Source organism: Helianthus annuus, chromosome 8 (assembly GCF_002127325.2).
Source record: "Helianthus annuus cultivar XRQ/B chromosome 8, HanXRQr2.0-SUNRISE, whole genome shotgun sequence".
Lineage (NCBI taxonomy): Eukaryota > Viridiplantae > Streptophyta > Magnoliopsida > Asterales > Asteraceae > Helianthus > Helianthus annuus.
Window position 1 is genome coordinate 6,856,485 of NC_035440.2, and position 27,736 is coordinate 6,884,220.

Here is a 27,736-nt window from a genome sequence, read left to right on the forward strand (position 1 = left end):
TAAACGAACTTTCCGTCAAACAGTTACGAACTGTTCGTTGAATGTTCGGTTCATTTACAGCCTAGGAGTAAGTGAGTCATTTAATATCGATGATGAGGTAGGTAAAAGAGTGTTAAGAGGATAATTTCAAGTTTCATTATAAATTAGATAATTAGTCAGCTTACTAAGAAAAACTACTCTAAATAAATCGACTTGAGATGTAGGTGGTGTGCTCACTATTTTCATAATATAGTTTTCATAATCAGATATTATATTTTTAATTTTATATAAAAATTCGTTAGGTTTGTTTTCACAACGTGATGTATGTAAGGTCCAATATAGAAACAATTTAAGTCGTACCGATTACCGAACCAGACCTATTTTAGTTTTAACTATTACCAATCTTCTATACTATATAATAAAAGAAACCACTTTAGGGACACTTTTCATCATATTAGGCCATCTTTTATAGATAATTATTATTTTAGTTTAATTTCTTCTAATTAATTATAGATAACCTTCCTATTAAATATTATTTAATTTAATATTATTTAGTTTAATCTCCTTCTTATTTATAATATTATTTATTATGTACTAGATTATAACCCCGTGTATTACACGGGTTAAATAAATAAATTTTATTTAATAAATAATAAAACAATATATCTTTTAAAAACCTTCTTTATTGCACAAGTTAAATAAATATAATTTTATATATTAAATAATAAAAAGTTATATCTATAAGAACAATATTGTACAGGTTGAATAAATATAATTTTATATATAAAATAAAAAAAGTTATATCTTTAAAACCATGTGTATTACACGAGTTGAATAAATGTAATATTGTTTACCAAATAATAAAATAATACATCTTTAAAAGACCCCATTCGTTACACGGGTTGTATAAATTTAATTTTATATACCAAATAATAAAAAAATTACATTTTTAAAAATATGCGTATTACACGGTTTGAATAAATGTAATTTTCTATACTAAATAACAAAAATATATATCCTTAAAAAACCTCGTGTATTGTACAAATTGAATAAATCTAATTTTATACATCAAATAATAAAATTACGATTTTGGCCCCTTGGTTATATCACTTTTACCCTTTTAGTTCAAAATTTTTTTTTAACATCTAAGCCCCCAACATCTTTTTTTATAACCTTTTTGGCCACTAACGTCATTTTTAACCCTTTTGGCCACTAACGTTTAATAGATGAGGTTAGTGTTAAGGGCCAAAAGGGTTAGAAAAGAAGACGTTGGGGGCTCAGATGTTAAAAAAATCTTTTTTGAGCTAAAAGGGTAAAAGTGATATAACTACAGGGGCCAAAATCGTAATTTTCTCTAAAGAATTCTTAACATCTAACCTCTCAGCGTCTTTTTCTAACCTTTTTGGCCCCTAACGTCTTTTTTTAACCCTTTTGGCCCCTAACATTTAATGGATGGGGTTAGTGTTAGGGGCCAAAAGAGTTAGAAAAGAAGACGTTGGGGGCTCAGATGTTAAAAAATTCTTTTTGGGCTAAAAGGGTAAAAGTGATATAACTACAAGGGCTAAAATCGTAATTTTCTCTAAATAATATTATAAATTTAACAGAATTAAACTAAATAATAATTATCATTAAGATATTAAACTAAATAATATTTATAGGAGTGTTATTTATAATTAATTAGAAAATATTAAATTAAAATAATAATTATATATAAGAGATGGCATGATATGATGACAAGTGTCCAAAAAGTGGTTTCTTTTATTATATAGTATAGATTTTGTCGATTTCCCATCGTTATTCAAATCATCGGTCTACAAAAGAGGCTTGTGAAAGAAAAATACAACTGAAAATAATTGCTTACCAAATCCATCATTTTATTCATATTTTGCTTCTATGTTTAAAAACATTATCAAAATGGTGCTATCAATCAAATACTTGTATTGATATGACTTATTAAATCAAATACTTGGTATTGATATGACTTAAAAAGAAAAATTACATGTTATGTATATGTAATAAAGTTATGTTACGTTTTTGTTTATAAATTTTCAAAAATTGTACTTGCAATCTTCAATAAACTAAATAAAATTAACTAATATTATTTATTATTTATACATTTACGGAGTTTTAAATAAATGGTTAAATTTATTAAGACTTCGTTAACAAATTTTGCAACAGCAGACGAAAACCAAACTTTGTATTAATATATTAAATATTTGTATTTTCACTATACAAAATAACATTTACTCGACCCATGTAATACATGAGTTTTTTTAAGATATAACTTTTTATTATTTGATATATTTTTTACTATACAAAATAACATTTACTCATCCCATGTAATACATGAGGTTTTTTAATATATAACTTTTTATTATTTGATATATAAAATTAGATTTATTTAATTCGTAAAATACACGGGGTTTATTAAGAATATATATTTCTTATTATTTAGTACATAAAATTACATTTATTCAAACCGTGTGATGTGCATATTTTTAAAGATGTAATTTTTTTATTATTTGGTATATAAAATTACATTTATTTAACCCGTGTAATAAATGAGGTTTTTTTAAAGATGTATTATTTTATTATTTGGTAAAAATATTACATTTATTCAACTCGTGTATTACACGTGTTTTTAAAGATATAACTTTTTTTATTTGGTATATAAAATTACATTTATTCAACCCGTACAATATGGTTCTTATAGATATAGATTTTTTATTATTAATATATAAAATTATATTTATTTAACCCGTACAATAAATAAGGTTTTTAAAAATATATTGTTTTATTATTTAATATATAAAATTTATTTATTCAACCCCGTGTAATACACGGGGTTATAACCTAGTATTTTTTTTAATTAAATCCCATGATGCCGTTAATTTTCATTCGTAATAATTTATATGTCACACCCCCAAATTACCACCTAGGGTATGTCCCTATTGGAAGTGCAACGATCCAACCAAGAGCCACCAATCATATCAAACACGAGTTATAATGTATTGAAATACCCAATTGAAATAAATGTAACGTTTAAAAATTTAAACCAAAACCAAAGTACTGAGCGGAAGCATAAATGTAAAGTGTGTAAATGTATCAAAACCAAATCAAAATAACTGTTTATTATGACCACAACCACTCCAGCAGCATCAGACGGCAAGCTCCCAAGTTCCTTCAATAGTTACCTACAAGCATGTAAACAAGTGTGTCAGACTACGCTGGTGAGTTCAAGGTTTGCGTTTGTTTACCAAGTTGTGTTACCGATCACGTGAGTAAAACAGTTTACGAGACGATATGTTGTTTGTCGTTATGATATTTGATGTTTCGATGTTGCTCATGTTAGATACCCTAGGGAGTGTGCCCATAAGTATCCGGGGAGTGGGTACCCCTTAACGACCGTTTGCTATGTTGCCTTCGTTAGATACCCTAGGGAGAGTGCCCATATGTATCCGAGGAGTGTGCCTCTAACAACCATAGCCATACCCAGATAATTAGTTCACGCCCGTCCTTACGGCCCGGTGTGAGGTTTCCCACCTAATAGCGCTATCAACTAATCACCCCCATTGCCCTCCAGGCAATAACCAAAACCGTTTAAGTTATTTACCCAATGTTTCCCTTCCAAATGTTTACCAGTTGTCCCAAACCACCGGGACGCATGCTTGAGAAAAGTGCAGTGAACTCACCTTGGGTTTGCTCGGTATGTTTATTCACGTATTCAAGTTAATCAATCAAGTCCTAGCATGGTTGACAAAGCCAATTAGTTTCACATAGACTCGAGTCACATAGTTTCTTACTCATATGACACAAGTAGCACACATGTATTTCACGTATTATCATGCGAGTCAAAGTAGCCAATCATATCACAAAACGGTCTACTAATTCACACGCAGTCAAGTGTTCATATCTCACATACCTTCATACATTCATCATAGTAATAGGCGGCCCAAATCAATACACTAAACCCAATTAACTAATATTTAACATAAGATCAGTGAACTAAATTAACCATGTTATATCAACCGGCCCAACATATTTATGTTGACTGTTACTAATTATTCGGCCCATTATTTTATCCAGCCCAATACTGTACTACGTGGCCCATTAGTGAAATGTGCGACTGGCCCAAAATTGTGTGATTGGGCTCTATAGTGCGGCCCAGCTGAACCTGAAGCCCAAAAGGGCTGTGCGACCAGGTTATTGTTCGTAGTCCAGCTCACAGTGCATGCATGGACAACCCATATCCTTTGCATGAATGCCCAAGTGTGCGATCTATTGTGGGAGTGTGTATGATTGTGTTGCATAAGTGGGGTGCACATGAGGTTTAGGTGACATGGGGTGTGGCTGAACAGGAAATTGCCTGGTAATTGTTCGAGATCATAGGGCCCCACCCCAGTCCCATAGCTGTTTCTTTCTTTACTACCTTAGTGGTATCCTTCATCATGAGTTTCCTTTTCACACAATAACAATTTACCAATTTAACAATTAGATATATATAAGCAATTTAAAAGTCAACATCACATGGCATACAACCCCATTCATGCGACACAATCAACAACCATTGTTCTGCAACTCATATTCTTTAATCATTTATATACGCACAACCTAGGTTATCGAAACTGCTTCATTAATTTAATAGGACATAGAGTATAATTTGCTGATTCATTGTTTTATCATTACGATTGTTTCATCATGCCCATCAGCCCTAACATTAAGATTCTTGAATCATCTGATAGACATCATCGCAGTTTCCGGTTTCGTGTTTAATTACCTAGCCGATTCTCCCTACTCGTTTATTGAGCATAAGCCAATCTATAAACAACTCTAGATCACACTATGATCATGCATATAACTAGTATTTAACAAGATCACATACAAAACACAGCATCACACCAAAAGTCTAAGCCCCAATCGATGCATTTATCCCTCAAGAATCCACATAATATCTACACAACAATAAACTAACCGAGCTGCAAGATGAAGGCTGGATTGCTTGCACGAGAGGGAGAGATTTCACGAACCAAGAGAGGAGCAGCCATCGATTGTGATAGGAGGAAGAGAGAGAGTTTAGGGTTTGTTGTGATAGCCAACTGAAAGAATTCATTCCCACAATATGCACGTATACTCACAAGGGTAATACATCGGCTCACTATTGGGCTTCAATTGGGCTGCGGACCAGTGTGTAAGCGAGAAGGGTTTCGGGCCAATGACAAAACCATTCGGCCAGAGAGTGCGCGGTCACAGAGGTGGCGTGCTTCGCTAGTGCTTGGTGTGAATTATTATTCGCACAACATTCGTTCCTATGAATTCGCATAACATTCTCATGCTCACCATCAAAAGGAAACAACCACATAACCACATACACACATTGGCCACTTCATACATGGTTCACGCAGACTGTAACACATAAATAACTCATAAACATTCAGTTAAAACTTAACACGTCCGTTAGTCAAGCATCGCACATAATAGTTACATCAACGAACAACAGAAGGCTCTAAAATATGAGTTGTCACATCATCCCCAACTTGAAAGAAATTTCGTCCCGAAATTTGATAAGTAGCTCAGAGCAGCTAGGTGATAGATCAGGATGACTGTGGATTTTCCTCGGGTGCCACATCATCCCCAACTTGAAAGGGAATTTCGTCCCGAAATTCGCCAATGACATCAGAGATTGATTCAATCGTTGGACAATCGAGGATACTAGACTTTCATCTGCTTTTTGCGTTCTCACATGAACTCCGGTCCACGTCTTGAGTTCCAACGAACTCTGACGATTGGAATTCGACTAGGTTAACGAAACTTAACTTGCTGGTCCATGATTTCAATGGATTTCTTGTCGGATAACGCTTCTGTAAGTTCAATACATAAATGGCATCGTGTACGCTACTCAATTCATCAGATAACTCGAGTTTGTAGGTCACGTCACCGGTTCTCCCCATAATGTTGAATGGCCCAACGTGACGTGATTTAAGCTCGCCACGCTTCCCAAGCGTACCACACCCTCCCAGGGTGAGACTGTCAACCTGATACGTTTGCCTATAGCGATCTTCCAGCGTTTCCTAAGCTTATCAACTTTCCTGACGGCCACGCGTTGCCGCCAAACGATTTCCAATCTAAATAATCTTCCCAAGTGTTATTAGAGTCAATCACGCTCATGCTCGCAGCATGTCTTCATGAGTCAGGATGGTTCGTTGCTCTGTTCAGTTGTCCTATAGCGATAAGTAATGCTCATGTTTAGACGTGAGCCAAGGGTGTTGTGTATTGCCGGTCATAAATCAGGTATTGCTCAAAATTAGAGGTAACAAGAGCTGGCACCTCATGCCTAAAGGCCACCTCTCTCCGAGGAACATCCACAAGTTGTGAAGACTCGCCAGTCTTCTTACTTGCAAGAAAGTGTGCTGGTAATATGAGACAGTCAACGATCACCCAGATGATATAGTTTCCGTTTCGGGTTCTAGGTAGCCCAGTGACAAAACCCATGGCAGTATGTTCTCATTTCTATATAGGTGTTTCTGGTTGCTAATACTTCACCTTGAGTTTTCCACAAGTCAGACATCATACGCATACTTTGTTAGGTGGGCCTTCGTGGACGATCACCAGTACAAGATTTATGGGTCATAATATCTCTCGTCAAAATCCAGACGACTAAAATACCAAAGCCGGTGTGCTTTGGTCAACATAAATTCCCTACAGTTTCCGTATAATAAGATCCACATTGTTCCATGAGGTAGCGAACATCGCCTGACCTGCCAAAGGTTGTTTCTCCATGCCCCGCGTGAGTTCAACTTGATAGTAATCCTCTTTCAGTTCTCCAGTTTGAACATAGCGAGTCTGATCAGGTAGGTTAGAGTCGATAGTGAGTCGCAAGGCTCGCGCGCGTTCAGGTTTCACAGTTGTAATCGTTCCAAATGTTCCATCCAACGATGCCATGTACTGATTTAGCTCCTTCAGAATTTGGGTACACGGGAGGCCCTTGTGATCGGTCTAGGTAACGCATTCGGTACCGTCCAAGTAATGCCTCCAAGTAAATCTAAAGACCACGGTTTCCACCACTGGTTGTGTGTCAGGCAGTTCTTCTTTGTATCTCTATTACGTAAGTCATCACTCTCTCGTGTTGCGTCGACGTGTAACTGGGACTCTGATTCAAAGCATCATAGATAATCACGGTTGGCGAATCTGGCAAGATGGGGTTGGCACATACCACTCATGTGATCCCTAAGGCTGCTGGTGTGTTGGGTAAATTTAAACCTCGAGAACAGAAAATCGTAGTGGCCGTATTGTGCCTGTAACGTCGTGTTAGAAGTCATCCTCCTCTGGGCCTTCCATCAAGTGACAGTCTGATCTTATGTCGGTTTCCGAATAGAAGCTTGATCATTGCAGCGGGTGAAGCAGGTTGTCGATGCGAGATAGAGGGTGATGGTCTATGATTGCCACCTTAGGGTAGTCTGCACGCGTACGAAAGGACTTGTCCTTCATTTTCCACAATAGAGCTCGGGCTCCCCAGAACAAGGAGCTAGAACGCTAAATCTCCCACCCGGTAGTTTCTGAAGTTGATTAGACAGTTCTTGCAACCCTCCTGGTGCAAGACGGTATGAAGCACGAGTGATCAAGGCTGTTTCTGGCATGAGATTAAACTTGGATCTGCCTAAGAGTTGTGGAAGTAAGCCCGAAAGTTCCTCGGGTAACAAACCGAGAGGGATCACAAACAATTGGTGGATCCACGATCCTCTTTTCCCTCAGCCCAATCATTAGTAACGGTTGCTAACACAACGGAGTAATCCCTCCGTAGACACTTCTGGCCTTCACAGCTGAAATGGCGCTAACTTTTGCACTACTCTGATGCTTTAGAACAATTAACGATTCTCCACACAAAGTTTTCTCCTCACTAGGTATATATGCACGATATCTGGATAACCAATCCATACGGACTACTGCATCAAAACTATCAAGGGTAGTAGAAGGATGGTCGACGTCGAACACTTGTCCCACAAGGTCGAGTTTGCATTCCAACAATCATATGAGGTTTCAGTGGGCTTTCCATCTGCCGATTCCACAGCAGGTTCGGTTTCAAGAAGTATCAGGGTTGAGCAAAACAGTGACGAAGCGATTTGTTACTAAGAATGTGTAGGCCACCATGTTGTTACAATCCTGGCGTCGCCCACGCCAATCCTAAATGCCCTTCACGAGTACCACATCCAGTGTTGTTGCTACTTCTACTAGAACTCCCAAACCTGTCGTTGTTCCCTGGGTTGTTGACGTCTTGACTTAACAGCAGTCATTCCTTTCCAATGTCGCCTTCGTTTCCATGCTACGATTACGAATACCTTGATGTTGCCGTGACTGTTGCCTCTAATGTCGTTGCTCGAAACGAAGCCCTGCGACCCTTCACCAACAAGGTCCATCCTGTCACATTTCCGTGCCACGTCCTAAAGCGTAACTCATTGTGCTGGCAGTCACACATTCCATACTATAGTCGATTGTCATCGCCGATGCCCCGATTGATTCGTAAGAGTTGACTCTCATAAGTCGCTTAGGGTTCGATTAAAGTCAAATTACTGATGTTCGTTGCCAGTAATCAAGGTCGTTCTAATACTGAGGTTAGTGAGGCTCCACGCTCATCCTCTTGTCCATCGTTCTTGCAAGTTAACTGGGTAATGCACGGCATGTTTCCAGAGTGTTGCGGATGTGATCGCACTTCGGGGTCTAAGACGTCAGTACATTGAGTTCTAACAACAGAGAGTGAGGGGGGGGGGTGGTTATAGACCAATCATTAACGCTGCAACATCCACTCAGGGACGTTCGTACAAGCACCTAGCATTCTACAGAGTTCGCTAGGCGTTCAGTTAGGTGTTCAGGTAATACTCGATATCATCGGAATTCGAAAGGTTTCAAAGGAAAAATAGAAAGATCACATTCGTGTAGGAGACAATCTTGACTATTTCTCCTATAGGTTATCAGGTTTCGCATCGATCAAATGAAAGTTCAGGATGAGAAAAAAAAAATCAAGTATCACCTTAAAGTCGGCAACTTTCAAGTTCACATACAGTAGGGGAGATTCCCTCTTGCACTCGTTAAGCCTCATTGGGAATTGCATGCACCACGCATTATTATTATGTGTGCACCCATGATAATAAGGCGGTTTGCATGCTCCTCTCGACGCTTCTTAACTTATGTTCGAAGTTTCTCCCACTCCATTCAACACAGGTATGTACTAACAACAAAACTAGGATTTACAAGATGCAAGTGTTGTGTTATGCTATCGACGTGTCATGATATCTATCTTGTTGTATTGTGTATGCTATGTGTATAGATATGTCTACTAAACATGTGATGTATACTGTAACGAGGAACGAACCTTGCAATCTGAAGCTGAGTGTCATGGTCATCGTTTGGATCAATTCGGTTATAGTCTGGTTTTATGAAAACGTTTTAAAACCAAGTTCTCTATAACCAGTGGCTCTGATACCAAACTGTCACACCCCCAAATTACCACCTAGGGTATGTCCCTATTGGAAGTGCAACGATCCAACCAAGAGCCACCAATCATATCAAACACGAGTTATAATGTATTGAAATACCCAATTGAAATAAATGTAACGTTTAAAAATTTAAACCAAAACCAAAGTACTGAGCGGAAGCATAAATGTAAAGTGTGTAAATGTATCAAAACCAAATCAAAATAACTGTTTATTATGACCACAACCACTCCAGCAGCATCAGACGGCAAGCTCCCAAGTTCCTTCAATAGTTACCTACAAGCATGTAAACAAGTGTGTCAGACTACGCTGGTGAGTTCAAGGTTTGCGTTTGTTTACCAAGTTGTGTTACCGATCACGTGAGTAAAACAGTTTACGAGACGATATGTTGTTTGTCGTTATGATATTTGATGTTTCGATGTTGCTCATGTTAGATACCCTAGGGAGTGTGCCCATAAGTATCCGGGGAGTGGGTACCCCTTAACGACCGTTTGCTATGTTGCCTTCGTTAGATACCCTAGGGAGAGTGCCCATATGTATCCGAGGAGTGTGCCTCTAACAACCATAGCCATACCCAGATAATTAGTTCACGCCCGTCCTTACGGCCCGGTGTGAGGTTTCCCACCTAATAGCGCTATCAACTAATCACCCCCATTGCCCTCCAGGCAATAACCAAAACCGTTTAAGTTATTTACCCAATGTTTCCCTTCCAAATGTTTACCAGTTGTCCCAAACCACCGGGACGCATGCTTGAGAAAAGTGCAGTGAACTCACCTTGGGTTTGCTCGGTATGTTTATTCACGTATTCAAGTTAATCAATCAAGTCCTAGCATGGTTGACAAAGCCAATTAGTTTCACATAGACTCGAGTCACATAGTTTCTTACTCATATGACACAAGTGGCACACATGTATTTCACGTATTATCATGCGAGTCAAAGTAGCCAATCATATCACAAAACGGTCTACTAATTCACACGCAGTCAAGTGTTCATATCTCACATACCTTCATACATTCATCATAGTAATAGGCGGCCCAAATCAATACACTAAACCCAATTAACTAATATTTAACATAAGATCAGTGAACTAAATTAACCATGTTATATCAACCGGCCCAACATATTTATGTTGACTGTTACTAATTATTCGGCCCATTATTTTATCCAGCCCAATACTGTACTACGTGGCCCATTAGTGAAATGTGCGACTGGCCCAAAATTGTGTGATTGGGCTCTATAGTGCGGCCCAGCTGAACCTGAAGCCCAAAAGGGCTGTGCGACCAGGTTATTGTTCGTAGTCCAGCTCACAGTGCATGCATGGACAACCCATATCCTTTGCATGAATGCCCAAGTGTGCGATCTATTGTGGGAGTGTGTATGATTGTGTTGCATAAGTGGGGTGCACATGAGGTTTAGGTGACATGGGGTGTGGCTGAACAGGAAATTGCCTGGTAATTGTTCGAGATCATAGGGCCCCACCCCAGTCCCATAGCTGTTTCTTTCTTTACTACCTTAGTGGTATCCTTCATCATGAGTTTCCTTTTCACACAATAACAATTTACCAATTTAACAATTAGATATATATAAGCAATTTAAAAGTCAACATCACATGGCATACAACCCCATTCATGCGACACAATCAACAACCATTGTTCTGCAACTCATATTCTTTAATCATTTATATGCGCACAACCTAGGTTATCGAAACTGCTTCATTAATTTAATAGGACATAGAGTATAATTTGCTGATTCATTGTTTTATCATTACGATTGTTTCATCATGCCCATCAGCCCTAACATTAAGATTCTTGAATCATCTGATAGACATCATCGCAGTTTCCGGTTTCGTGTTTAATTACCTAGCCGATTCTCCCTACTCGTTTATTGAGCATAAGCCAATCTATAAACAACTCTAGATCACACTATGATCATGCATATAACTAGTATTTAACAAGATCACATACAAAACACAGCATCACACCAAAAGTCTAAGCCCCAATCGATGCATTTATCCCTCAAGAATCCACATAATGTCTACACAACAATAAACTAACCGAGCTGCAAGATGAAGGCTGGATTGCTTGCACGAGAGGGAGAGATTTCACGAACCAAGAGAGGAGCAGCCATCGATTGTGATAGGAGGAAGAGAGAGAGTTTAGGGTTTGTTGTGATAGCCAACTGAAAGAATTCATTCCCACAATATGCACGTATACTCACAAGGGTAATACATCGGCTCACTATTGGGCTTCAATTGGGCTGCGGACCAGTGTGTAAGCGAGAAGGGTTTCGGGCCAATGACAAAACCATTCGGCCAGAGAGTGCGCGGTCACAGAGGTGGCGTGCTTCGCTAGTGCTTGGTGTGAATTATTATTCGCACAACATTCGTTCCTATGAATTCGCATAACATTCTCATGCTCACCATCAAAAGGAAACAACCACATAACCACATACACACATTGGCCACTTCATACATGGTTCACGCAGACTGTAACACATAAATAACTCATAAACATTCAGTTAAAACTTAACACGTCCGTTAGTCAAGCATCGCACATAATAGTTACATCAACGAACAACGGAAGGCTCTAAAATATGAGTTGTCACATTATAGGTTTTTATAATATATACATCAAAGCATAGTCAATGAAAGAGACGTGAAAAATGATATATATCCTTGTAAGAAAAATATAACAGCTTATATCTTTGGTTGTCTCAAATGTAAAATATTAGTTTATAAATATTTTTATTATATTTATGTATATTGATTTAGAAGTTGCTTCACGCAATGTGATCAAACACGAGGAGTGACGTGACAACGAACATGTGTTTATAACATTTGCATTTAATATTTTTGGTTTTTTATGTTTGAGACCGTGGAACTACTTAGTCAAGTACAACAAGCATGCTTAGTAATGGTTGTGTGGCATTAGTATTATTTGACACCGTTTTACGCCCCGCCGCAACGCGGGGTATGCTTTGGGGGGTTTTAAAGAAAAAATGGGTATGCATATGGTTGTTGTAACTTTGGCTTTGGAGGTTTTTAAAAAAAATGATTTTTTTACATTTCACCCAAAATTATTTCATAAATTACTTTTTACCCAAAACTATTTGTTTTTTTTTTACTTTTACCAAAAACTTTTTATATTTTGCAATCTATCTTCACATTTTTTTTTACTTTCAACTTTGGTCATTTATAGTTTTCATTTTTCGCAAAGTTTTCGCTTTATGCTTGGTTCTAAATTTTGTGACTTAACACATCGCAACGTGCGTCTTTGGTTTAAGGTTTTTACGTTTCGTTCTAAATTTTGCGAGTTAACACGACGCAACGTGCGTGTGTGGGTGAACATTTTTACATCGTCTATTTTTTTCCCGTTTGACAGATTTAACATAACGTACGGGTCGTAAATCAAGTTAGTTATAACTAAATAATTCCCTCCGCATTGCGGCGGGTCGCAGTGCTAGTTATATATTATTTTCTATTTTCTAAATATCTCTTTTGTCGCATTAATAAAGATGAATAGAAGACCACGAACTTAGTGATATTCAAAAAAGTTGAATTGTTGACTTATGTTGTTATCTTTGACTTTTAATTTTGAAAAAGGACAAAAGAGACCCATAAAGAGGTTTTATCAAAGTGATGATACGAAGAATAGGGGTGTAAACAAATTGAGTCTAAGTAAACAAATTGAGTCTAAGTTTAACACTTTTTAATTTATTAAAGTTTGAGCTACGTAAATTCGAGTTTTGTTTTCAAAGCCCTAGTTCGGCTCGTTTATTTATTTATTAACTACAGTAATTTATTTTTTTATAATTATTTTTTCATATTTTAATGAATAGTAATTATTATCACTTAATATATTTAATATATTAACGAAAATTATATATATGTTGAGCTCGTTTAGGCTTACGAGCTAGCCCGAGCTTAGGTTCATCTAATAAACAAGCTTGATTTTAGGCTCGGGCTCAGGCTTGGGTTCGTTTAAGCTCAGCTTATTTAGATCTTTTCTTGAGTCGGGCTCAAGTAGCTCGGGGGTACCTCAGCTCACTGACCCCCGGGCCCCTGTAGGTCTTTGCTCGTAATGTTAAATTTTACCAAAAAATTTTGGGAAAAAAATTGTAGTGTAAAATATTGGATTTTTAAGAGCCCGACACCCACCGATTTGGATTTAAAAAGTCCGGCCCTCGCTGAGTTTTCATTCAAGCTCCGTCACATCATTGGCTCGTTTGCACCCCTAATTAAGCATATACAAATCAAAGTGCGACTGTCAAATCATCTCCCACATTTTTGTGTTTGTGAGTCTATATATCTTAAGTAAGTATGTAAATTTGTGAAAAAGTTGAATCCTAAATACATCGCGTGATTTGTGTAACTCAAAGATGTCTCGCGTTATATGGTTATCTAACAAATCAACCAAGTTAATAATATAAACAAGTTGCCAATGATCTCTAGATCAAGTGATGGAATGCTTGCATTTCTTTTGAGAGATGCAGGTTCGACTACCACTTGGTGCAGAGTGAGGTATTGGTGGGCAATGATAGGAGACCCAGGGAAACCTGGGTTGGATACCGGTAATTTCACCGTCGTGCCTACGGACGGGTGGGTTACCGGGTTTTCTCCGAAATTGGTGGTGGACTCGGGTTACTCTCGGAGTACTCCGTTTGTCCAGTGGGTGCCCCGAGAGTGCTCGGTATTGAGTTTGTTGGTCGTTCAAAAAAAAAAAATAATAATAAACAAGTTGTAAATGAGGTAGTAGTGGAGTGGTTGAGGAAAGACTTGGTGTTTGTTGTGATCAAGGTTCGGCTCCCACTCTCCTCATTATTTTTTGCGGCATCCAGGTGAAGGGCGAATACGGGTGGTGCCGGTTCGTCTTGATAGGAGGCGAGGTTTTGCCGATTATTCCACTGTCATGCTTTTGGGCGGGTGTAGGTCGGGTTTCCGCGCATCTGGGAGAGCCAAGGGGCTGGCAGCGGTCGAGTACTCGACCTTGACCACAGCGCCTGGTGTCAAGGTGGTTGACACGTCGTCCTTGTCGTTCAAAAAAAAAAAAAAAATATAAACAAGTTGGATAGATCAATAAGTTGCAACCAATTTAAACTTAACATTTTTTCAAATCGTTTAATATTATTCATAGATTTTTGTTCTAATTTCATTTGGGCCGTTGAGGTTTTCTATCCTGTACATAACGTTTTTTTGTTGTGTGTGTAAACATGTTGAGTCGTTTATGCCCGTTTAACCGCAATTTGTAAATTACAAGCACTGTAAGTCGATATATCCCTACCTTTAATATTGTATTCGCAATTTATTTATTAACTAATGTGTCAAAGTTAGTTTGTAAATGTTTATTGTATAACTAGGTTATCACCCGAGACTATTTTCCGGGCTCGAGAAAGGAAATTAGATAAATCATAATTAGGAAGTCAAACAATCAAAAGATATCTTTACACAACTACATATTAAAGTAGAGAAACTAAGTTAGAAGAGAAAGGGGTTTGCCTCATAGGCACACAAGTTAGAGATTATTACTCTAACTCATCCGTCTTAAATTATACTAACACTATGTTTCAGAGTTTACTAATGGAAGGAAAGGAAAGAAAACAGAAAAAAAGTAAAAATATTTTGTGTTCCAGAGTTTCATTTAAGGAAGGAAAAAAAAGGAAATGACAGGAAAACTAGGCTAAATTCTTTAATTTTTCTTTCCTTCCGATTTGGGAGGAAGCGGTAGGAAAATCATCTTTTTTTTCCTTTCTCGTCCTTTCCTTTCTCACTTTTGCTTTCTTTTCTTATCCCTCGTTAAGTTAACTCGGGAACAGAAATCACCAATCCAATGTAATCCATCTAGAAATATATAGATTATCAATAATTTTTATGTCGTCAATTGAAGATTTTTTTAATTCCCCTTATTTCTTTATCTGCTGATTCATCTGTTACAAAATAAAACATATCAAGAAAATAAAATAAATGTCGTTAATCCTAGAACGCACATTAAAAATTAATGAATTAATTAAAGAGACTACCTGGTTTCATTTAGGTTCAATAGAAGTTAACCCCTTGTTCGAAGAGTATACATTCCAGCAGAAACTCTAGTTCAACCCGCCTATGCTACATATTAGTGCACAAACTTGTTGATATGCTATTGTAGCTGAATTATAAGTAGGGGTGCAAACGAACCGAGCTGAGCCTGAGCTTGACCAGGCTCGAGCTCGAGCTCGATTAACTTATGAGAGCTCGGGCTCGAGCTCGGCTCGATTCGAGCTTTGTTTTCAAGGCTCGAGCTCGGCTCGTTTGTATTTTATCAAGCTCGAGCTCGGCTCCGGCTCGGCTCGTTTATTCTCTATTAATTAATATATTAAATAAAAATAATATAAATAATATACTTTTTAGGCTCGCGAGCTCGATAAGTGAAGCTCGGGCTCGGGCTCGTTTACTAAATAAGCTTATTTTTAGGTTTCAGGTCGGCTTGTAAACAAGTTTGAATAAGCTCGGCTCGACTCGGCTTGTTTACACTAAGGCTTGATAAGGCTCGACGAGCCTAACGAGCTTCACATGTGAGGCTCGAGCTCGGGCTCGATAAACAAATGAGCTTTATTTTAGGCTCAACCTCGGCTCGGGCTCGATAAAGCTCGGCTCGTTTCGAGCTTTTTCTCGAGCCGATCTCGAGTAGCTCGCGAGCCGCTCAGCTCGTTTGCACCCCTAATTATAAGTAAATACTTCCTGAAAAATCACATAAAAAATTCATATTAAAATTGCCAATATATATGTCACAATTCTGCACTATCGTGTATTAAATGTGCCCCACATAATATAGGAGTAATGAATTCGAGAAGTTATTAAAGAAATATGTTATATGACATCTTTCTTTAAAGTTCGCAAGTGGCATGCTATAGTAACCCAAAGCATATTTATCCAATTGTCCCACTTTCAGTTTCTCTTTATCATCTTCAAGAACGGAGCTTAGAAAACCGTATAAGCACTTGTATCTATTGATTTGACTCTAATGCATAGTCAATATGCGTATCTATCCTTATCGTTGTCATGCACAATAGTCTACTTAAAACCATTTAAATATTAAACACGCCCCACATCTCTATATCTAATAAATGAACAAGGTTTTGACACTTGTCACCTTCACATTCCCCCTAAACACATGTCAACCTCTCAAGCCCTCTCCCTTATCTCTTTCCTATGTGTCAATCCCAGATTAATTATACGCCACGTGTCATTTTGCTGCGTTTTTTTTTTTTTGATTTTTCGAATTTGAAAGCTGCTGAGAAGAGGTCAGGAACAATTAATGAATGACAGACCAACGTTGCTTTCTACATTCTCTCTCTACCTGCAAGTCAAAATATGTCCAAAAACCCTAACTTTCCTTTCAAATTTCAAATGCCTTTTTTTCATTTTCGTTCTCTCTCTCCCCCTCAAATCCGGATCCAAATGAAATTTTCGTTCTCTCTCTCCAAGCGATTTTGTAGATTGTAGATCCAGGGTTTCGGGCATCTTCAAGGTGGGTTTATGGCATTTTCAGGTGTGTTTCATGCTTTGATTATAAGAAATCTTTCACTATTCTTTCATCTTCATAATCTCCCACATCTCACAGATCTCACAAAACTTCATCATCAAGAATATCATTCAAGATCTCTCACCAGATGCCGTTTCATGACCAGATCTGTGATTATTTGTGATTTATGATAGATGTTATTTGTGGTGTTATTATTGTTTGTATACATATGGTCCTCCACCGTAATGCCGTCGTCATCACTATCCACTTCAAACCCTCTGTTTATTATGGGTAAATCACTAATCACTGTTGATTTCTTCTTTTTTTATGGATTATATATTTAGTAGAAGACAGTTTGTTAGTAGAATACCATAGGGTAATTTTGTCTATTAAAGATATTATTTATTCATTTCCCTGTTGACAAAACAAGATTCAACTGAATTTGAATTTGTTCTTGCAGCTGGTTCAGGCCCCTGTTGTGATTCTGGTTTACAGTTTCTTTCGGAAAGATAAGAATCAGAGCTCGATAATTCATCGTTTTTGTTATGTTCGTTCGAGTGAGTTATCAAAATTCATATGTAAACTTGATTGTATATTTTTTAAAATGTTACACTGCAGTACTTGAAAGCTGTAGCTAGAGGTTTATTGGGGCTTCCGGTTGGTTATAGCTGTGCATCTACAGTCCCAGGGAATGGTTCAAGTCTCAGGTATTTCTTATTTAATCACTATTAGATGTAACAAATTCTGCTCATTTAATTATGAATAGGATTATCTGGGATGTGTTTTATCTTAAGCATGTCAATATATATATATATATATATATATATATATGAAAAAAAAAAAAACTGAAAGGTGGATGGGTAGAACAAGTCAACAAGGTCAAATTGGTTAAAATTCATTGTATTAATTGTTTTTGTGATCATAACTAATGCGTTATTTATATGTTTCTTAAGAAAGTGTTTGTAGGGAGACCCAGTTCGACCCATTCGATTTTGACCCATACTAAAATCCAATGAATCGATCCATTTATCCAATTAATTCAATGGATCGATCCATGATCCATCCGGATCGATCCATTACTAATTTTAAAAAAGTAGAAAAGGGAAAATGTCTTGATGATCCCTACAACCACTCCTATACGCTCACAACTCTTAACGCATATAACCCAAACCAACACCATATACTTGCATGCAGGTATAATTAATATAGTCTATATGTATATAGGTGGAGCTCTGTGAGGAGATATAAAACAGGAGATTAGTTGCCAGTCGTTGGCGCTGACATGGAGCGAGAAGGCAGCGGCGGAGGCAGTTGCAGCAGCCTCATGCTCCGGCCATGGTAGAGCTTTTGTTCACCATTTGACTTCTGATGGTCAACCAGTTTGTGAGTGCTTTAATTGTTATAACGGATCTGATTGCTCTCTATATTCTCGTGAATGTGATGCAGTTACCACAAGGTAACTTCCTAATTAATATTGGTTGACTTTTTTGTATTCCAGATCAAAATTGATCCCATGCTGTCAAGTTTTCATACTAAACATGTAAACAAAAGGAATTGTTAAACTGATTTATACATGTAACCTTTTTTTTTCATTAATATAGTTGTGACATTTATGTATGTTGCAGTGGGAATCTTACATTTGCGGAGCCATTTTGGATTCAAAATGTAGCTAATACTGCAGTCGTCATATCGGGATGGCATCGTATGGGTTACAACATCGCTGGTGTGAGGTTATTCGTAGTGAGTCATAGTCGGTGACAGTTACGGCGCCGGAGTGGTGACAGTTGTTCGAATTGGTCATCGTCTAACGTGGTGGTGAGGCGACTTCTGTTGAAGATTTGGGGACAGGGCCAACTTGATGCGTGTAAGAAGCCTGTGTGGAATGGCTGCAGCTTGGCTTGCGCTCGGTGAGTGAACTAAACCGACACTTAAGTCGTCTTAGTCGCAGTCATTAAAAGCGCTTTCTGATGGTGCATCACTCCCTGCAATACAGGTTGTAGTTTTACTTTAGTATTCTAATTGATTGTTTTACCTTTGGGATTTGGAAAATTGAATACATTGAATACGTTTACTTGTGTATATAGATGAAAATTTGAATTAAAATATGTATGTGCATAGTTGCAGATGTATAATTTAAGATATGTATTATATTGCTCATATCTTAGTTAATAGGTTGCTTACAATGTGAATTGGTCGATTTGTTTACGGGTTAAATCTTTATTGTAGATATGATTATTATTATAAACATGTTTTGTGTGTGCCTCCTACCTTTGTTACATTGTAGATTTGTAGGTTACAAGGAGTACTGAGCACTCTCCATCACATAAACGTTAAGAAGGTTCTTTTATTTAAATCTTTTCATTTGTGTATTACTCTCTATTTTTTTGGAGTTATTCCATTATTTGTTTTTTACACGATTTTAATTTTCAACAAATAAATTTATTTTCATTTGTTAGAACCGCGTTTCACGCGGGCAATAACCTAGTAAATAAAATATAAACTATTAATGAAGTTGAGAACTCATCACAAAAATATGCTTATAGCATCTTTCTATAAAGTGTGAAAGTGGCATTATATGCTTAAGGAGCCCATGTCTTATTTTTCCAAACGGTCCCAATCGATTCTTGTGATTGATCTTAAATTCAATATCAAGAAATATAGTTGAGAAAAAAAATAGTTATCCAGGTAGGGATGAGCTCGGTACCAATCGATATCGAACCCGAACTGGTACTAATATCCCAAAAAACGGGTACCAGTAACGAATATACCGGGTACGGTACCGGTATTGGGTGTAAAAACTTGTAAATATTGATACCGAACCAGTACCTAAAACTTCAAAAGTGGGTACCGAATCCGTACGGAAAATATTTCGGTTCGAATAAATCGATACCGGTACCCGGTACCATTTGCTTATGCTTATATTCTGGTTATAATTATACTCCTTAAAAAATGTAAATAAAATTATTTAGGCATACTCTATGGTGTAGCTTGAGCGTGCAAATATAAGTTGTGAAGGCTTTGATGATCTCATGCATACCAACAACCTCTTTTGCAATAGATAACCTTATATCATCTACATTAACCATCACAATTGTTAGAGCACCAATAACCAGGGCAGCGAGCATTCTCACAAACCCTAAAACTGTACTTTTGATTTGCAATTGTTCATTTGCATACACAAATGTAAACATTAATAAACAATATAACATAAAGTAATTAAAAGTTGCTTTTTGGATAAAGTATCGTTTTGTGGAGGAACTTGATGTAACTCTTGTGAACATTTCGAGCCTTCAAAAACTTTTATATTTCTTTCGTAAATATTTCGTTAACTGATATTTGAACATAATGATTTTAACGTAATGAACACTCCAAGACAAAGATATAAGCTATACAAACCCTAAATACCCTTCATATAGCTTAAGTAACAAGTTAGAGGGGTTAAAATTGTCAACAAGCTGATAATACAAGTCCAGAGGCTAAAATTGTCAAAAATCAAAATTTTGCATATTAGAGTGACTTACGGAATGGAAGGCAGTGGTTACGGTCCGAAGGGGTGCCCAAATGCAGCAAATTTGCTTGATCACCAAGTATTGCCACTTATTTTCAATTCTTGCCACCTAGCACCTTCCTTGCCACTTCTAATCTAGTTAGGATACATGTTAAGACACTAAGCATCATCATAACACATTTGTCAAGCTCTCCTTGATCCAAGATTAGTATAAAAAGGCTTCACGTTCTTCCATTTTCTTCACACCATTCTTTTTTTCTCACTTACACACTCTTGGAGCTTGGTCCTGCATTTGAGGCCTCCATTCCTTAGCTCTAATCCTTCTTCCAAACACAAATAAGTGTTTCTCCTTGCCTATTTCATTTATTTGGCTAGTTATGAACCAAAAGTCAAGCCAAATTGACTTTTGTTTTGACTTTCGGTTCCGGCCTTTTCGGTCAAGTCAAAGTTCAAAATGAACTTTGCTACGTGATCGTAATAATTAAGGTGTTAATCCCTCGTGATTACACTCTCTGATCATCACGTTTAATAGGCGAAATGACGAGTCAAACTTTTACGTAATAAAAGTAAAAAATGTAAAAAAAATGCATTTTTGTACGACGAATGAGTTTCAAGTATTAAAACTTAAAATTTTGACACCAAATCGGTTTATATAACATTATTATACATGTCTTAACATGTCTAACTCGTCACCTCTTGGGACTTGGATAAAGAAAAACACTTTACCACTACATTATGTTCTTTGGGACGATGAGACGGTATTCCAATTAGGCAAAACAAAATCAAATTAAATAGGAAATCTCATTTATTTTTATTTCTTTCTGCCGGTGATAAATATAGACACCTTACTATCACATCATATCTTTTAAAACGACAATTAGAAATTATAAAAAGTTGAAGTTAGGAAAAAAATCAAATTAAATAGGAATTTTAAGTTATTTTCCATTTGTTTTAATGCTGTGAAGGTGGGGGCTTGGGTTGGGGGCTTTGCTCGACAAGTGGTGATTGTGGACTCCACCAGACCACCCAAAAAATGGGGTGTGGAAGCAGCGTGGGTTAGCGGCGTTGGGGTGCCATATTGGCTTTTTTATATTTTTTACATACTTGAGATTTATAAAATGAAATACAAACTTATATTATTATTTTTTTTAAAAAGTTACATAACATCCTAATTTAAAAAAAAAAACACTTATTAAATCCTAAAAAATTAAAAAAAAAAGTAATGAATAATTCCTAAAAAAATACAGAGTCGATAAATGTTAAAGTGGGGAACCCACTTAAATTCAAGATTCCCGTCGTGCCTCCACTCGATCTTCGCGATCTCCATTCGGTTGTCGTGGCTCAGGTCCCCCGCAGGGCCACGGTCGAAACAAACTTTAAACCGATCCAACTTCAGTTTTAGTTCACGCCACTTGTGTTGGCAGATTGTGGCGAGTGTTACCAACGTGTTGTTGGTATTGTTGGAACGCTTGTCCCCAATACGCGGTTTGACCGCGTTGTAACGTACGTAGTGCATCGACGATTGATGTGACAAGCGCGATCTCCTCCTCCCCCGTCCAATGCATCATGTTCGGTTTTTTGATGTTGGTTTGGTTGAAAAAAAATTGTTGTTTGGTGTGAGATTGGTTGAAGAAGATTTGTAAAAATTTGTAGGTAAAAAATGAAAGTGTGGGGGGTATTTATAGGTAAATATTTGTATTTTTTTTTTAAATTTGATTTTTAACATTGAAACCACCATACTGAACGACTACCCCAAACGATCCAATTTAAACAACTATTCATAGCTAGCCAGCTCCCCCACCCTATAAGGGTGAGAGAGGCACTCCTCTCTTAGGGGAGTGACCTCTCTTACAAAAAACCAATCAGCACGCGTCACGTCAACTCCCCCCCTTAACTCCCCCCACACCCTCAATTTGATGGCGGCACTCGTCTCTTAATTACATCTCATCATCTTCTCTCTCTCAGCATCTTCTCTCTCTCTCTCCTCTCTTTTTGTGCGGTGAACACCCACCGCTCCTCACTCGTCGCAAACACTCCCCGAGAGGTCAGCGACAGTATTCCCGCTCAGGGACTACACATCCCGCACCCCTCCCCGAAAAGTACCCCGCTCACCCTAAACGCCCCCACTCCCACACTGCCTAATCCATTCATAAAATGGAATCTATAAGTATCTGTCAGAATAAGTAAGAAAGTCAAGGTAACATGATAGACAAATGATATTTGCAAGCTCACACCTCCAATCTCCTCTCTCCAAGGCACCCTTGTATTATATTTTATATAATCTCTTAAACTTTGTCTTCACAGAAACAACCAACCCTTGGATCTTTGAGGATCTCCAACTGCATCTTCAACAAATCTTGATCCCATTTCTGAGTTACCCCATATAGGTAACCAATCATATTACATTTTTTTTTTTTTTTTTTTGAAGTCCCAATTTTGTAAATTTTTGTATGGCTTACATGGCTTGAATGTTTGTTTGGATATTCATCTTTTTGGTCCAAGTTTGGTTGGTATTATTATGTTCTCTTGTATGTTTTTTTGTGGGATTTTGGCTATTGTTAGGTACATGTAGATCATTGTGGGATTCATCTTCTGTTGCTCTGTTATTGTGCAAGTTATATTATATTTGTTTGTATGATTTCTGGGATTTTGGTGGTTGTTTAGTAGACCTTTCTGTTATTTAAATTTATAGTTACTTAATTGGTTTTTAATTTGATTTCCTCTCCTTTTGAACTTTATGGTCAACTTCTTACTTTATTAGATTAAGATAATCTATGTTTATTTATTTATTTTTTCCATATGATTAAGTTCTCACTTTTGAATCTCTTTCATCATGTTTGAAGTTATGTTGCATCTAACTGGTAGGTGGTGGTGGCAGACGGTGGCCGGTGGGTGGTGGTTAATTTTAAGCCGTTCTAATATAATATGGAAAGTAAACTGCAAAAATGGTTCCTGAGGTTTGGTCACTTTTCCCACTTTGGTCCAAAATTCAAATCTTTTGAATCTAGGTCCCTGTGGTTTCAATTTTGTTGTCATTTTCATCCAAAATCAAAATCTGGTCTGATTTTTAAGTTAACATCCAGCTTTTTTGTCTTTTTCCTCTCTTTTAATGAAGGGCAACATGGTCAGATTTTTTAATTTGTTATAAAAAAACGCTAAAAGACCAATTTGCCCCTCATTTAAAGGAAGGAAAAAGACAGAAAAACTGGATGTTAACTGAAAAATCTGACCAGATTTTGATTTTGGATGAAAATGGCAACACAATTGAAACCACAGGACCCAGATTCAAAAGATTTAAGTTTTCGACTAATGCGGCAAAAGTGACCAAACCTTAGAAACTGTTTTGGCAGTTTACTCTATAATATGTTTCATATAAGTAGTGACCCGTTTTGACCCGTTGTATAATCAGAGTGACATAAATCAACCCGTTTAACAACACAAAAATTACCCAAATCAACGTATGGATGTGTGCACTCTTAAAAATGTTATCTTTTTTTTTTTTTTGTCATATCAGTTTTCAGATTTGTGTTTAATAAGATAAGGTCTCAACTTATGCATTGACTTATTGAAAAAGTCAACCTCACTGTATAACTTGCAAATTCCATTACCAGTTTGTCTTAGATTCATTCAAAACTCTGAAAAATGTAATCTTTTTGCTATTTTGAGTACCAATTATTGGTGATTTTAAAGAAAACTTGAAGTTTCAGTTGCATTTGACTTGTTGATAAGGTCAACCATACTGTATAACCTGCACTTTCTCTAACGAATCCGAACTGCTTAGATAAGATTCATCAAACTATCCAAGATTCTTAAAGATTCTGTTTTTTGTTTTAGGGTTGATTCAAATATAGTTTCTTGAAGATGTATGTGGTGGATAGCAGAGGAGGAGCAATAGCATGCATGCTGCTTGCATTACTCTTCTTAGGAACATGGCCCGCCATTTTAACGTTGTTAGAACGACGTGGTCGGCTTCCTCAACACACTTATCTTGATTACACAATCACCAATCTTTTGGCTGCTGTCATAATCGCTTTCACATTTGGGGAACTTGGCCACACGAATGACGATAAGCCCAATTTTCTAGTCCAGCTTTCTCAGGTAAACTTCTTGCACACAACCCGTTCGACGAAATGCATCAATGAACACTCTTTTCTTTGGTGCAGAATAATTGGCCGAGCATTCTGTTCGCAATGGTGGGTGGGGTGGTTTTAAGTCTGGGAAATCTGTCAACGCAATATGCATGGGCATTTGTCGGTTTATCTGTCACCGAGGTGATCACCTCAAGTATTACTGTTGTCATAGGTATTGTTATTTCTTCATCATCTTTACACAAACATATAGAAAAACATGTTTTAAGACGTCTTTGGGATCAGGGGCGTAGCATATAAGGGGCCGGGAGGGGCGCCCGACCCCCCGAACTTTTCATTCAGTACTGTTGTACATGTAGTTTTCGTATAGAAATTTTTGGGTATATACGTTTTCGACCCCCCGGTTCTATAGACTTTTTTGGGTATATACGTTTTCGCCCCCCCCCCCCCCCCCCCCCCCCCCCCCCCCGAAAACTTCAAGCTTCTCCACTGTTTGGGATTGTGATGTTGATATTTTTTATTGGGGCGATAGGTACGACTTTGAACTACTTTTTAGACGACAAGATCAACCGAGCCGAGATACTGTTCCCTGGCGTCGCGTGTTTCTTGATTGCGGTTTGTTTAGGCTCTTTTGTGCATGCATCTAACGCCAAAGATAATAAAACAAAGCTTGAAAGATTAGGCGCGGGTGAAAAAGGGTATATTTTGTTTCTTTGAATACTATTTGTTTAGCAACTTTTCTACTCTAAGTTACGAATTCTAATGACATATTACATGATACTTGACAGAGTTATTAGTAACGGATCAAACCCGATTCCAAGTAAGAACACTTGAAACTTTTTATTAAATTCAAAATGTTTGAATTTATAACAAGTTTAGATTATTAGTTTAAGCTTTCTGTTTAATTCTTAGAAAAAGATTTGGAGAATGGAAGTGTTAAAGTCGAGAAAGCGAAAGTAGGGACCGCAAGTTTTCTAATTGAACTCGAAAGCCGAAGAGCAATCAAGGTCTTGCACTACAATAAGTTTAATAGCTCGAAACTAGGGCTGCCAACGAACAGAACGAACACACCTTGTTCGTGTTCATTTGTTAAGAATTATATGTGTTCATGAACACTTACCGAACGAGATTTTATGTTCGTGTTCGTTTGTTAAGGAAATGAACCTGTTCGTGTTCGTTTGTTAACTTTAGGCAAGGAACGAAAACGAACATTGATGAACACAAACGGAAACAAACGAACACAAACAAGCGTTCATGAACAGAATATATAATACACTAATACTTATTAAGTATTTTATTTGTCGGAATTTAAAGTGTTTAAATAAAATATAAAAACTAAAAACACTAATGAACTATTGAACATAAACGAATGTTCACAAACATAAATGAACGAACGTGGCCTCTGTTCATGTTCGTTCCTTTAACTAAACGAACGAAAATTCTTGTTCGTGTTTGTTTGTTTGTTTAATGAACGAACGAACACGAACGAACTTCCCGCCGAACAGTTTGCTGAACGTTTGGTTTGTTTGCAGCCCTACTCGAACCCGTTCACATATGAATGTTGTGCTAAACCTTTTACATTATGTGTGGATTTCAGGTGTTTGGGAAAAGCACTTTGATTGGTTTGTCGATATGTTTCTTCGCGGGAGTGTGTTTCTCACTTTTCTCACCGGCTTTTAATCTCGCAACCAATGACCAATGGAATACATTGGACGATGGCGTCCCTCACTTAAGCGTCTACACCGCTTTCTTCTACTTCTCGTGCTCGTGTTTTGTGATTGCCATAATCTTGAACATTACATTCCTTTACCGCCCTGCGTTCAACTTGCCTCGATCTTCAATCAAGGCGTATCTAAACGACTGGGACGGTAGAGGCTGGGCGTTTCTGGCTGGATTTTTGTGCGGTTTCGGGAACGGTCTCCAGTTTATGGGAGGTCAAGCTGCTGGTTATGCTGCAGCTGATGCAGTTCAGGTGAGTTCTAAAGTCTATATAAGTAATTCTAGGGGTGCTAAACGGGGCGTGTTTGCGGGTTGGCGGGTTCAACCCGACCCGAACCCGAAAATTTTACATGAACCCGAACCTGAAAATCGTATCATACATATAAACCCGAACATGACCCGGAGTTTCATGGGTTGACCCGAACATGACCCGTCTAACCCGAATTTTTAATTTTTTTTTATAAAATTTATATTTTAAAATTACAATTTGCTTAAAAACACAAATGTATATAATAATATCATATTTAAATTATAAAATCTATATTAATTTCTCTTTTTAAGTTATAATCATGGCATAAAATACACACCGCATTTAATTTATAACATAAAATATATTGTAAAAAATATAATATAGTATAAATGTGTTAAACTGGTTAACCCGCCAACCCGACCAGGTTGACCCGAACCCGACCCGTTAACCTAAACGGGTTTGCGGGTTCATCCTGAAACTGACCCGAACCCGTTTAGACTAAACCTAAACCCGCAAATTTCGTGTTAGGTTCGTGTCGGGTTTTCGGGTCGAGTCAGAAATTCACACCCTTAAGTAATTCTAAAGTCTAAGTTTACCTTATAATGTTGTGAATTCATTTCAGGCACTTCCACTTGTAAGTACCTTTTGGGGGGTGCTCTTTTTTGGTGAGTATCGCAAATCGTCGAGAAGAACATACGTGCTTCTCGTAGGCATGCTTTCCATGTTTATTGTGGCTGTTGGAGTTTTAATGGCGTCATCAGGACACCGAAAACATTAAACACGTTATGTCGTTACCTTAAAATTATCGAAAGGCAAAAATGTTACTGATCGTCAACATTGTACAGGAAAAAAGAACAAATTTGATTACAAAGGCACTAAACATATAAGAATCTGTTATTCTGATATCAAATTGAAAGTTGTACCATAGGAATAAGTTGAAATTATGGGCTTGTATTAAGTACATTCATTTATCAATATATATTTAGGCATTTGGTTTTGTTTATCAGTGATGTTCTAATTACCTAATAGCACTTTGGATTAAAAGTGATCCTATTCATCAAAAGTAAATAAATTGGTTTTTATATTTTTATTGTAGCAAAAGTAAATCAATTTTTTTTTGTGGCATAAGTAAATCAATTTTTTTTTTTGGTTTTTATATTTTTATTGTATTTTATCGTTTTTTTTTTTCTTTTTTACCTTTAACATCCAGT

The 27,736-nt window shown here is 37.2% G+C and overlaps 1 protein-coding gene and 1 long non-coding RNA gene across 4 annotated transcripts; both read left to right on the plus strand.

Moving 5' to 3' along the window:
• Window positions 1-16,755: 16,755 nt before the first annotated feature.
• On the plus strand, window positions 16,756-19,117 carry LOC110871906. 3 transcript variants are annotated; one of them, XR_002553995.2, is made up of 6 exons: window positions 16,756-16,987; window positions 17,060-17,251; window positions 17,421-17,517; window positions 17,579-17,667; window positions 18,185-18,416; window positions 18,586-19,117. It is a non-coding gene; the product is annotated as an uncharacterized LOC110871906 (long non-coding RNA). The 3 variants fall into 3 exon arrangements; XR_002553994.2 differs by having other exon boundaries at window positions 16,756-16,966; window positions 17,421-17,667; XR_002553993.2 differs by having other exon boundaries at window positions 16,758-16,987; window positions 17,421-17,667.
• Window positions 19,118-22,670: 3,553 nt separating this feature from the next.
• On the plus strand, window positions 22,671-27,526 carry LOC110871905 (ureide permease 1-like). Its single transcript, XM_035976395.1, has 8 exons — window positions 22,671-22,855; window positions 24,303-24,566; window positions 24,632-24,770; window positions 25,089-25,254; window positions 25,345-25,376; window positions 25,469-25,563; window positions 26,154-26,528; window positions 27,148-27,526. Exons 2-8 carry the CDS (start codon window positions 24,330-24,332, stop codon window positions 27,301-27,303), a joined length of 1,200 nt encoding a protein of 399 aa, XP_035832288.1. The 5' UTR covers window positions 22,671-22,855; window positions 24,303-24,329; the 3' UTR covers window positions 27,304-27,526.
• The last annotated feature ends 210 nt before the right edge of the window (window positions 27,527-27,736 follow it).

What these genes read in the sequence shown, in the direction of transcription:
- LOC110871905 (XM_035976395.1), top strand. Translation starts at nt 24,330, where the DNA reads ATGTATGTGGTGGATAGCAGAGGAGGAGCAATAGCATGCATGCTGCTT. An exon ending in CGGATCAAACCCGATTCCAA is followed by an intron (nt 25,377 to 25,468) that starts GTAAGAACACTT and finishes TTTAATTCTTAG; the next exon opens with AAAAAGATTTGGAGAATGGA. An exon ending in AAAGCCGAAGAGCAATCAAG is followed by an intron (nt 25,564 to 26,153) that starts GTCTTGCACTAC and finishes TGTGGATTTCAG; the next exon opens with GTGTTTGGGAAAAGCACTTT.